At 51.2% G+C, this 12,525-nt stretch overlaps 1 protein-coding gene across 2 annotated transcripts in view; it reads left to right on the top strand.

Moving 5' to 3' along the window:
• The first annotated feature begins 1,024 nt into the window (after positions 1-1,024).
• LOC119950033 (calcium homeostasis endoplasmic reticulum protein) overlaps positions 1,025-12,525 on the top strand; it is a 37,935-nt gene continuing 26,434 nt past the window's right edge. Inside the window, exons 1-9 of one of the 2 annotated variants that reach the window (XM_038771934.1) lie at positions 1,025-1,115; positions 1,578-1,751; positions 3,272-3,456; positions 7,112-7,249; positions 9,809-9,960; positions 10,255-10,366; positions 10,522-10,611; positions 11,400-11,547; positions 11,662-11,766. In XM_038771934.1, the coding sequence (XP_038627862.1) occupies positions 1,091-1,115; positions 1,578-1,751; positions 3,272-3,456; positions 7,112-7,249; positions 9,809-9,960; positions 10,255-10,366; positions 10,522-10,611; positions 11,400-11,547; positions 11,662-11,766 (1,129 nt within the window). In that variant the 5' untranslated portion in view covers positions 1,025-1,090. Of the gene's footprint in view, positions 1,116-1,577; positions 1,752-3,268; positions 3,457-7,111; positions 7,250-9,808; positions 9,961-10,254; positions 10,367-10,521; positions 10,612-11,399; positions 11,767-12,525 lie in introns of both variants that reach the window. The other variant, XM_038771933.1, reaches the window with a different exon arrangement.

Here is a 12,525-nt window from a genome sequence, read left to right as displayed (position 1 = left end):
CTCAATAAATACGATTGACTGATTGACCGTCTCTATATGTTGCCAACTTGTACTTCCCAAGCGCTCAGTACAGTGCTCTGCACACAGTAAGCGCTCAATAAATACGATTGATTGTCTCTATATGTTGCCAACTTGCACTTCCCAAGCGCTTAGTACAGTGCTCTGAGCACAGTAAGCGCTCAATAAATACGATTGATTGTCTCTATATGTTGCCAACTTGGACTTCCCAAGCGCTCAGTACAGTGCTCTGCACACGGTAAGTGCTCAATAAATACGATTGACTGATTGATTGACTGTCTCTATATGTTGCCAACTTGTACTTCCCAAGCGCTCAGTCCAGTGCTCTGCGCACAGTAAGCGCTCAATAAATACGATTGATTGTCTCTATATGTCGCCAACTTGTACTTCCCAAGCGCTCAGTCCAGTGCTCTGCGCACAGTAAGCGCTCAATAAATACGATTGATTGATTGATTGATCGGGCAAGCAGCGTGGCTCAGTGGAAAGAGCCCGGGCTTTGGACTCAGAGGTCATGGGTTCAAATCCCCGCTCCGCCAACTGTCAGCTGGGTGACTTTGGGCCAGTCACTTCACTTCTCTGGGCCTCAGTTCCCTCATCTGTAAAATGGGGATGAAGACTGTGAGCCTCACGTGGGACAACCTGATCACCTTGTATCCCTCCCAGCGCTTAGAACAGTGCTTTGCACATAGTAAGCGCTTAATAAATGCCACTATTATTATTATTATTATAACTAGACGTAATGGCGGCGCCAAGGCCTTTGTGAGGAAGAAGGCCTCCACTGCGGCTGCGCAGTGGGCCCGCGTCGCGCGGCCATGGCCTCTCCCGTGCGCGCGCGCGCGCCAAGGGGCGGGGCCAGGCTGTCCTCCGGGCCCTTTCGGGCGGCGTGCAAATCCGCCAACACCCGCCCCCCCCCTCCCCTCACTTCCGGCCTTCCATGGAGACGGCCGTAAAGGGCGAGCGGAACTGCTTGGCGACCGCTGCAAAAGCGGGCCGCGCGCCACTTCCGGCCGGGTCCTGGCGCCAGCGCGGGGAGGAATTGCGAGATTCCCGAGGACGTCCCGGCCCCGGAGCCATGGAATTGCCCCTTCCGCCTGACGGTGAGGCCGGGGACTTCGCCCCTCCGCGGCCCTCGGTGGCTTTTTTTGGCCTTCAACCGGTCCGTCGACGGAGGAGCCCGCCTCCTCCTCCCCCCCGTCCCTCATGTGACCGCCTTCTCCCACGGCCTCCCGTCGGGATGAGCCTTCCCCACAAAGGGAAGGCCCCCGCTAATTCCCGAATCCGGGCCGCTCCCCGTTTCCCCTCAGCGAAACCCCGCCCCCGGAAGGGATGTGTGGGATGAACGGGAATCCGGACACCTGGGTCCCATCGCCGCCACCTCTCCTTCCCCTCCCAGAGCCGCAGCCTCCCGCGGATCCCGGCCTTTGCTGAGCGCCTCAGGCCTGCTGCCCACAGCAGGTGATAACCCTTTTGACGGTCATTTTGTTGTGGTGTGTGTGTGTGTGTGTGTGTGTGTGTGTGTGTGTGTGTTTTGTGTTTTTTCCTTCTGTTCCCTCCGACAGATCAGGAACTGCGCAATGTTATCGATAAGCTGGCCCAGTTCGTGGCCCGCAACGGGCCTGAGTTTGAGAAAATGACGATGGAGAAGCAGAAGGATAATCCTAAATTTTCCTTTCTCTTTGGGGGAGACTTTTATAATTATTACAAGTGTAAGCTGGCCCTGGAGCAGCAGCAATGTGAGTTCAAGGTTTTGTTTTTTTGTCGTCGTTGGTTGTTTTTTTTACAATCGTATTGGATGGGTACTGGGTGCGAAGTGCTTTACTAGGGGCTTGGAGACATTTAAGCAGAGTAAAAGGCAGTAGGCAGACGCACGTTGTTGAAAAATGATGGGAGCAGGAGGAAAGATATAAAACTAGTAACGAATATGGGGGAAAATGTGTCGTACAGAAATCGATGTAGGCGTAGGGACTTAGTGCAGGGCTCTGCACATCGTAAGCGCTCAATAAATACGATTGATGATGATGATGATGATGACTGAGGGTATCCGCCTTGTCTGGAATTTTTAAGTAGGATTCAGAGTAGTAGTGGAAAGGTGGCTTCTGGATAAGGGCGATTGCCCTTCATTTTTTAAAAGATTTTTTTTCATGGTTTACCTTGTGGGCAGGGATCACGTCTGCCAACTCTGTTGTTACCGTGCTTTCCCAAACACTTGGTACAGTGCCTTGACACAGTAAGTGCTCAATAACTACCATTGATTGATTGATTGATTGAGGGATGATCTGGATATGAGAAGTATTTTTGGCAACTAGGAGGTGAGGAGAAGTAGAGTATCGTTAAAAATCCTGCTGGGAGGAAGTTTCAGCCAGCTTCTACTTCAGTTGTTCCACAGGTTCTCAGCCTCATTGGCCCGCCTGAGCATCATAGCGAATGGCACAGGGAGAGTACAGGGGCTTAATTTTGAATATCGGGAGAAGGGACTAGTTGAGAAAGTATTGAACTACCTGCCTGGAGGAAGGAGAACATGATTAAAAAGCCAGTCTTTGAATGGCTGGCTGAAGATCTGCGTTTAGCTTGAACTCAGGGTACCTAAAGGGTTTATTTTGGTATATTTTTGCCATTTGCACTTTGAGGAGTATTGAGCCCACCCCAACTACTTGGTATTGTGGGGAATTCCCACGAAAAAGTCCAGTACAGTCTCTGTTCTCAAGCTGCTTAAAAATCTCAGGAAGATAGAGTTAACACAAATAAACACACGCACTAGAGTCAACACACTAAAGCTCAAGTAAAAGATGTAGGTCATAAAAGATGTCCCGGTACAGTAGGCACATAATTAGAAATAAATAACTGCTAGGGTTGGAATGATCAAGATGGGGCCAATCTGATAAGGCTTCTTGGGGTAAGCGGGTTTTCAGTAGCTTTGAAGAAGGAGAAAGGATGTGGTCTGGTGAACAGGCCAAGGGAATGGCAGCCGTCACTGTCATTCTCGTTTACCCGGTTAGCCTCAGATGCCCCCACATCTCATGACTTGTGAAGAGGATTGGTGCCTGTAGTTGACCGTGACCGGGAATGATTTTTGCGGGGCACGTCCGTATCCCATTTAATGGCAGTGACTTTGTTTTTGCTTTCCATGGAGCTGCTGTTCCAGAGCTGGAGTGGGGCAGAGGGGGCGGGATTGGTGAGGGAAAATCGGAGTGTACCTTATGTTGTTGCCTTGAATGTTGTTGGGTTTTTCTCGCTCTTTCCCCCCCACCAGTAGTGATTTGCAAACAACAGCCTCCGGACATAGAACCTACTACACAGATACAGCCGTTACCGCAGCCTTCCTTACAGCCGGCGGCAACTATGACCCCTCCTCCGGGCACCCCTTCGATGGAAGATCTGATTCAACAGAGTCAGTGGAACCTGCAGCAGCAAGAGCAGCACCTTCTAGCTCTGCGACAGGTAGGCAGATCTCCTACCCCCACCCCGACCTAAGTGCCACTCAGTTTGCCAGGGAATTCCCGGGATCCATTAGTCGATCAGTCGTATTTACTGAGCGCTTACTGTGTGCAGAACACTGGACTAAGCACTTGGGAGAGGACAGTACAGCAGAGGTGGTAAACATGTTCCCTGCCCACCAGGAGCTTACAGTCTAGAGAGAGAGACGGACATGATGATAAATGACAAATGTGGACGTGAGGGCTGTGGGGCAGAGGGTGGGATGACTCTCAAGGGCTTAAAGGCATCTATCTTGCCTCCGAGCTCTGGCCCATGTCCTGCCTCTGGCCTGGAATGCCCTCCCTCTATTTTTTTTTTTTTTTTGGATGGCATTTATTAAGCGCTTACTATTTGCAAAGCACTGTTCTAAGCGCTGAAAAATCTCCCAAACGTAACAGAACTAGTAATTATGTTTATTTTGGAGCAACAGTGGCTTGCCCAAGGTCACACAGCAGACAAGTGGCGGAGCTGGGATTAGAACCCATGACCGCTGATTCTCAAGCCCATGCTCTTGCCACTAGACTGTGATTCCCCCCTCTTCATATCCACCCCTCTTCGAGACCTTATTAAAGGCACATCTGACTTTGACACCATCGTCTCCTGGTTCTCCTCCTATCTCTCTGGCTGCTCATTCTCAGTCTCTTTTGTGGGCTCCTCTTCTGCCTCCCATCCCCTGACCGCATGTCCCTCAAGGTTCACTTCTGGGTCCCCTGCTATTCTCCATCTACACTCATTCCCTTGGAGAACTCTTTCATTCGCGTGGCTTCAACTACCATCTCTATGCAGATGATACCCAAATCTACATCTCCAGCCCTCCTCCCTCTCTGTCTCCTTCTATGCAGTCTTGGATTTCCTCCTGCCTTCAGGACATCTCTACTTGGTTGTCCTCACGTCACCTCAAACTTAATATGTCTAAAACAGAACTTCTTATCTTCCCACCAGACCCCTGTCATCCTTCTGACTTTCCCATCACTGTAGATGGCACCACCATCCTTCCTGTCTCACAGACCCGTAATCTTGGTGTTACCCTTGACTCCTCCCTCCCAATCGACTCATATGTTCAATCCATCACTAAATCCCATCCGTTCTATCTTCACGACGTCGCCAAAATCTTCCCTTTCCTCTCCATCCAAACTGCTACCGTGTTAATGCGAATCACTTGTCCTATCCCGCCTTGGTTACTCTGTCGGCCTCCTTGCTGACCTCCCTGCCTTCTGTCTCTCCCCATTCCCATCCACACTTCACACTGCTTCCTGGATCATTTTTCTACAAAAATGTTCAGGCCATGAAACTCCAGTGGTTGCCCATCCACCTCTGCATCAAACAAAAACTCCTCACCATTGGCTCTGAAGCCCTCAAATACCTTGCCCCCTCCTACCTCACCTCGCTACTCTTCTGCTACAACCCAGCCCGCACACTTGGCTCCTATAATGCTAACCTTCTCACTGTACCTCGATCTCGTCTATCTCGCCGCTGACACTCCTCATCCTCATCCCCATCCTCCCTTCCTCGCAGCCGACAGTTACTATCCTTAAAGAAATGTGTGTGTCCACGCAAAGATTTTTTTGCACATAAAGATGCTACTAGGTTCACAGGCCTTGTGTCTTGGCAGGGAGTGTGTCTGTTCTTGTGTTTATGCTCTCCCAAGTGCGTAGTACAGTGCCCTGCACACAGTAAGCACTCAGTAAATACCATAGTTTGATTCCTTGATGAGAGTAGGAGGGTTGAAACAGTAGCTCCTTGGGTCCAAAGGAGATGAAGCAGAGGATATGAGTGGTAATAATAAGTGTGGTATTTGTCAAGTGCTTACTGTGTGACAGGCACTGTACTAAGCACTGGGGTAGATACAAGGAAATTGGGTTGGACATAGTCCCTGTCCCGCATGGGGCCCATTTTCCAGATGAGGTCACAGAGGCCCAGAAAAGTGAAGTGACTTGCCCAAGGTCACACAGCAGACAAGCGGCGGAGCTGGGATTAGAACCCAGGTCCTTCCGACTCCCAGGCTCCGGCTCTATCCACTAAGCCCCACTGCTTCAGTGATAAAGAGGGGCACCGGAGAGTAGTCTGTCTGAGTCTTTTACAGGCCTGAGGTCATTTAATGTGGAAGTGAAGAAGCAGTGTGGCCTTGTGGAAAGAGATGGGGCCTGTCAGCCTGGAGACCTGGGTTCTAATCTTAGCTCTACTGTTTGCTGGCTGCGTGACCTTGTACAAGTCTGCACATCAGTTTCCTCATCCGTAAAAATGGGGTTTCCCTGCAGTCTTTCATTTCCTCCTGCCTTCAGGGCATCTCGACCTGATCGTCCTACAGACCCTCATCAAATTAAACATGTCCAAAGCAGGATTCCTCATCTCACCAAAACCCTGTCTTACCTTTGTCTTTCCCATCACTTTAGACAATACCACTATCCTCCCTTTTTCACACATCCGTAACCGTGACATTTTCCTCGACTCCTCCTCCCCACCCTCTCGCTCTCATTCAACCCACATATTCGGTCTGTCACCCAGTCCTGTCGGTTCGGCCGTCACAAAATCCACTCTTCCCTCTCCATCCAAGCTGCTACTATGTCGATCCAGGCACTAATATCCCACCTTTACTGTCGTATCAGCCACCTCGCTGACCTCCCTGCCTCCTGTCTCTCCTCACTCCAGTCCATACTTCATTCAGCTGCCTGGACCATTTTTTCTCAAAAAAAAGTTCAGCCCACATCTCCCCAGTCCTCATGAACCTCTGGTGGTTGCCCATCCATCTCTGCATCAGCCAGAAACTCCTTATCTTCAGCTTTTAAACACTCAGCCCCACTCTCCCCAGTTTGCCTCACTGATCTCTTGGCTCAGCCCACACACTCAGCTCCTCCAGCTTCCTCAATCTCATCCATCTCGCCACCGACCCTTTCTCCAGGTCCTCCCTCTGACCTGGTACTCCCTAAAACAGACCGCCACTCTACCCACCTTCAAAGCCATATTAAAATCGCATCTCCAAGAGGCCTTCCCTATTCCCTCTCCCCCTCTGCTTTGCCTGTGCACTTGGATCTGTACCCTTCAAGCACTCGATGGTCACCTCAGCCCCGCAGCACTTACGTACAAATCAATAATTTCTTGAATCAATCAAGTATTTTGAGCGCTTACCATTTGCAGAGCATTGGGACTAATCGCTTGGGAGAGTACAACGCATCGGAGTCGACGGGCACGTTCCCTCTCCTCCTCTAGACTGCAAGAAGCTTGTGGGCAGAGAACGTGTCTACCAACTCTTGTACCGTGCTCTCCCAGGCGCTTAGCACAGTGCTCTGCACACAGTAAATGCTCACTAAATAAGAGTGTGTGATTGAATAAATACCTTTGAGCGGTAGTTAAAAGATCAGTTCTTCCTCTACTTTATACTGTGAGCCTCATGTGGAATAGGGACTATATCCAATCCGCTAATATCGTATCTACCCCAGCGCTTGGTGCATAAGTGCTCTGTAACTACCACGATCATTATTATTAGTGAGACCATTTTAGTATGTGTGCCAGTGGATAAGGATTTAGAGGGACGCCAAAAAAAAGCCACATTTCTCTTCCTGCCGCCTCCGCTACTGTTTGATACTGAAGGAATCGGTGCATCTTGGCTGGTCTCTTTCAGGAGCAGGTCACGTCAGCAATAGCCCATGCAATGGAGCAACAAATGCAGAAACTCTTGGAAGAAACCCAGCTGGACATGAATGAATTTGATAACTTGCTGCAGCCGATAATCGACACTTGCACCAAAGATGCAATCTCTGTAAGTAAAAGCTTCCTCCCAGTAGTGCTGATGGTGAGGAGCCGAGTCCAGACCCTGCTTTGTCTCAGGCAGGTCAGAGCTGCGTGTGCTCGATATAAGTGCTCGAGAAGCAGTGTGGTCTAGTGGGGAGAGCACGGGCTGTGAGCCCACTGTTGGGTAGGGACTGTCTCTATATGTTGCCAACTTGTACTTCCCAAGCGCTTAGTACAGTGCTCTGCACACAGTAAGCGCTCAATAAATACGATTGATGATGATGAGTTGGAGGGCCAGGGCTCTAGTTCTGTCTCCGCCACCTGTCTGCTGTGTGACTTGGGGCGAGTCCCTTCACTTCTCTGTGCCTCCGTTACCTCATCTATAAAATGAGGCTTAAGGCTCATTTGGGACAGGGACTGTGCCCAACCTGATTAGCTTGTACCTATTCCAGTGCTCAGTACGGTGCCTGGCACATAGTAAGCGCTTAACAAATACCATTTATTTTAAAAAACAAAACCAAAAGAACTTATCAGGTCTAGTTGTCCTTCGGAAGCTACGTTTAGTAGTTCCACGAGAATTCCGTTTGCTGTCTCTTCAGGCCCCAGAAAACCTCGTTTTTCCTTGTCTAGTATGCATTTACCCAGTGGGTAGAGCACAGGCCTGGGAGTGAGAGTGGCCTGGGTTCTAGTCCTGGCCCCGCCACTTGTCAGCTGTGCGACCTAGGGCAAGTCACTTCACTTCTCTGTGCCTCAGTTCCCTCATCTGTAATCAATAAATCGTATTTATTGAGTGCTTACTGTGTGCAGAGCACTGTACTAAGCGCTTGGGAAGTACAAGCTGGCAACATATAGAGACAGTCCCTACCCAACAGTGGGCTCACCGTCTAGAAGGGGGAGACAGAGAACAAAACCAAACATACTAACAAAATAAAATAAATAGAATAGATAGGTACAAGTAAAATAAATAGAGTAATAAATATGTACAAACATATATACATATATACAGGTGCTGTGGGGAAGGGAAGGAGGTAAGATGCGGGGGATGGAGAGGGGGACGAGGGGGGAGAGGAAGGAAGGGGCTCAGTCTGGGAAGGCCTCCTGGAGGAGGTGAGCTCTCAGTAGGGCCTTGAAGGGAGGAAGAGAGCTAGCTTGGCGGATGGGCAGAGGGAGGGCATTCCAGGCCTGGGGGAGGACGTGGGCCGGGGGTCGATGGCGGGACAGGAGGGCTGAGTAGGTGCGAATGAGGTTGTCCTTAATGTAACTTGGTGCTAACAAGGGCCTTTTTCCCGGGGTGGGGGGCAGGGGGAGAGTCAGTCAGGACCGGACCGGGAAGGGGGCTTGGGGGGCAATGTAAGGAAGGTCGCTTAAGTGGGGGGGGAGTGGAAGCAGGGGGCGTCTATGGAGGTGCTCGGAGGAGAGGAGCCTTCCGGGAGCAGCAAGGCCGCGCGGTGTGATGGCGGGAGGGCAGGCGGGCCTCTCGGGAACGGAGTCCCGGGCATCTGTGGCAGCGCGCTCTGAGGAGAGGATCCTTCCAGGAGCAGTGGGGTCCATGTGGTGTGATGGCGGGCGGGCGGGCCTCTTGGGAACGGAGTCCCGGGCGTCTGTGGTGGCGCACTCTGAGGAGAGGATCCTTCCGGGAGCAGCAAGGTCCATGCGGTGTGATGGCGGGCGGGCGGGCCTCTCGGGAACGGAGTCCTGGGCGTCTATGGCGGCACGCTCTGAGACGAAGATCCTTCCTGGAGCAGCAAGGCCGCGCGGTGTGATGGCGGGCGGGCCTCTCGGGAATGGAGTCTCGGGCGTCTGTGGCGGCGCTCTGAGGAGAGGATCCTTCCGGGAGCAGCAAGGCCGCGCGGTGTGATGGCGGGCGGGTGGGCATCTCGGGAACGGAGTCCTGCGCGTCTGTGGCGGCGCTCTGAGGAGAGGATCCTTCCGGGAACAGCGGGGCCCACACGGTGTGATGGCGGGCGGGCCTCTCGGGAACGGAGTCCCGCGCGTCTATGGCGGGCCTCTCTGGCGCTCTGAGGAGAGGATCCTTCCGGGAGCAGCGGGGGCCACGCGGTGTGATGGCGGGCGGGCGGGCCTCTCAGAAACGGAGTCCCGGGCGTCTATGGCGGCGCTCTGAGGAGAGGATCCTTCCGGGAGCAGCGGGGGCCACGTGGTGTGATGGCGGGCGGGCGGGCCTCTCGGGAACGGAGTCCCGGGTGTCTATGGCGGCGCGCTCTGAGGAGAGAATCCTTCCGGCAGCAGCAAGGCCGTGCGGTGTGATGGCGGGTGGGCCTCTCGGGAACGGAGTCCCGGGCGTCTATGGCGACGCGCTCTGAGGAGAGGATCCTTCTGGCAGCAGCAAGGCCGCGCGGTGTGATGGCGGGCGGGCCTCTCGGGAACGGAGTCCCGGGCGTCTGTGGCGGCGCTCTGATGGGGATGAAGACTGGGAGCCCCACGTGGGACCGGGACCGTGTCCAACCTGATCAACTTGTATCTACCTCAACGCTTGGAACAGTGCTTGACACCCAGTGCGCAGGAAATACCATTGTTACTGTTGGTGTTACTATTATGCATTTGACGGGGATTCAATTGCTTTTTCAAGGCTGGAAAGAATTGGATGTTCAGCAATGCCAAGTCCCCTCCTCATTGCGAGCTGATGGCCGGCCACCTGCGGAACCGGATAACCGCCGAAGGAGCCCATTTTGAACTTCGATTGCATTTGATCTATCTCATCAATGACGTATTGCATCACTGGTAAGGGTTTTCTTTATGCTTCTTGACGTGTTTACCAGTATGGTTCTTCCTTGTGCGTGGATGCACTTAGATTTTGGATGTTTACAAAGTCTGGGACTGGAGGGCCCTATTTTGCTTTGCTTCTGGGCTTCCCCTTGGCACGGTTCTGCCAAGAATTTTGGAAATGGATCCAAAGTTGCATCTGGGCACCATTTCTAATAGCGTTTTGTTTCTCTAGAAGGAGGAGCGTCTTTTGTAATGAAAGAAATTGGGAATTGGTTGTCTGAATGGTTGGATTCTCTCTCCTCCCTGCAGCCAAAGAAAGCAGGCAAGAGATTTACTGGCCGCTTTACAGAAGGTGGTGGTACCTATTTATTGTACTAGCTTTTTAGCTGTGGAAGAGGATAAACAGCAAAAAATTGCCCGAGTGAGTACAGCTGTACAAGGTCACGGGGATGGGAGGGTCAGTGTATTTTCTGACGGGTTTGTTTTTTAAATCAAATGGACTGGCGATCGTGTCCGAGGGGTGAAAATGATGCCGCTCGCCTACATGGTGGACATATTTCCCCCTCCTGTCTGCAGCTCCTTCAGCTCTGGGAGAAGAATGGTTACTTCGACGAGTCGATCATTCAGCAGTTACAGAGCCCGGCGCTTGGACTCGGCCAGTACCAGGTCTGTGCCAAAAAAAAAATCTCCCTTTGGCTTTTGCCACGTGGATTCCCTGAGAAACCATATGCTTCTTCCACATGTGATCGTGTGTTGTTACGACTCCACGTGCCAAGGAGCTTTTAGGTGGGATTTACTCAAGAAGCAGGGTTTTTGAGGATCGTTTGCAATCCGGTTATAGTTGGGACAACCTTGTGCGTGGCTGGGAAACATAGGTGTCACTGCTAAGCTTATCTGCTCTGTAGCTCCTGTAGCTATGTATTGGATTTCTCTCTGTGTCTCACCTATCTAGGACAGTTGGCTTAAGTAATGTCAGCAGGTTAGAACTTTGACTTTTAAGATGCCGGTAATTTTGCTCTAGGATTTAGTGGACTGGGATACCGGGATGTGATGTCTTAAATGGTATGGTAGGTTGTTATTTCGGTTAAATCTGCCGTATGGCAAGATTGATTTGTAGCGTTCCTCTCTTCCCCCGCCCTATCGGTCTGATTTACGTGGCTCAGTAGAAGCAGCGTGGCTTAGAGGAAAGAGCCCGGGCTTGGGAGTCAGAGGTCATGGGTTCTAATCCCGGCCCCACCACTTGTCTGCCGCGTGACTTTGGGCAAGTCACTTAACTTCTCTGTGCCTCAGTTTCCTCATCTGTCAAATGGGGATGAAGCCTGTGAGCCCCACGTGGGACAGCCTGATCACCCTGTATCCCCCCCCCCCCCCCAGTGCTTAGAACAATGCACGGCACATAGTAAGCGCTTAACAAATACCGCCAGTATTATTTATTATTATTATTATTTTTTTAGGCAACTCTGATCACAGAATATGCAGGAGTGGTGCAGCCGGTGCAGTTGGCCTTTCAGCAGCAGATACAGAATTTGAAAACACAGCATGAGGAGTTTGTCAACAGTTTAGCGCAGCAGCAACAGCAGCAACAACAACAACAGCAGCAGCAACAACAACAGCAGCAACAACAGCAGCAGCAGCAGCAACAACAACAACAGCAGCAGCAGCAACAGCAACAACAACAACAACAACAACAACAGCAGCAGCAACAGCAGCAGCAGATCCAGATCCCAGCAATGGAGAGTGAAGTCAAATCAACACCGCCACCACAAGCGCCACCTCCAACCCCGGCTCCCGCATCTTCTGCCCCTCCAACCACCCAACCAGGTAGCAGACTGTTGGGAGAAAAGTTTAGTTGATCCTTTCAGGTCACCGACTGGGGATTCAGGGATCCCTTTGAGGTACCGAGGCCCGTTGCTAGCCACGTAGATCCAGGTAACCATTTTTCACTAGATTTGAGGAGCAAAAATGGGCTTGATAGGAACAACCTGTGGTATTGTAGAATTATAATAATCATTAGGGTATTAAGTACTTTCTGCACACCAAAGCACTCTGCTGAGGTAGACACGGGTTGTCAGATTGGACACAAGCCCTGACCCAAATGAGGCTCACAGTCTCCCCATTGTACATTGTACATTGTACAAATTTGTTACCAATTTGTACTTCCCAAGCGCTTAGTGCAGTGCTCTGCACATAGTAAGCGCTCAATAAATACGATTGATGATGATGAGAGAACTGAGGCTCCGTGACGTTAAGTGACTTGCCCAGGTCTCCTGACTCCCAGTCCTGTGCGCTTTTTATAAGACCATGCTGCCTCTCCCTTCCCAATGACACCCCTTCCTTTTTTTCTTTTTTTTTTTTAACTCAAACGTCTCTTCTTCCAAAGGCAACTAGCCTAAGCCTACAGATTTCTTTTGTGACAGAATTTCACCTTTTTAAAAAACATAACGCTAAAGTTTTTTCTTTAATCCAATAACCAAATTTGCTTTCCTGGCTCTTTTTTTTAGGAAGGAAGGTCTGGCTTCAGTATAAAAACCCCCCCACAAAGACCAAAGCAAATTTGTCTGCTTTATGACGTAGGTCAAG

The sequence above is a fragment of the Tachyglossus aculeatus genome, chromosome X1 (assembly GCF_015852505.1).
Source record: "Tachyglossus aculeatus isolate mTacAcu1 chromosome X1, mTacAcu1.pri, whole genome shotgun sequence".
In the NCBI taxonomy this organism is placed as follows: Eukaryota; Metazoa; Chordata; class Mammalia; order Monotremata; family Tachyglossidae; genus Tachyglossus; species Tachyglossus aculeatus.
This window is presented reverse-complemented; position numbering and strand designations above follow the sequence as displayed.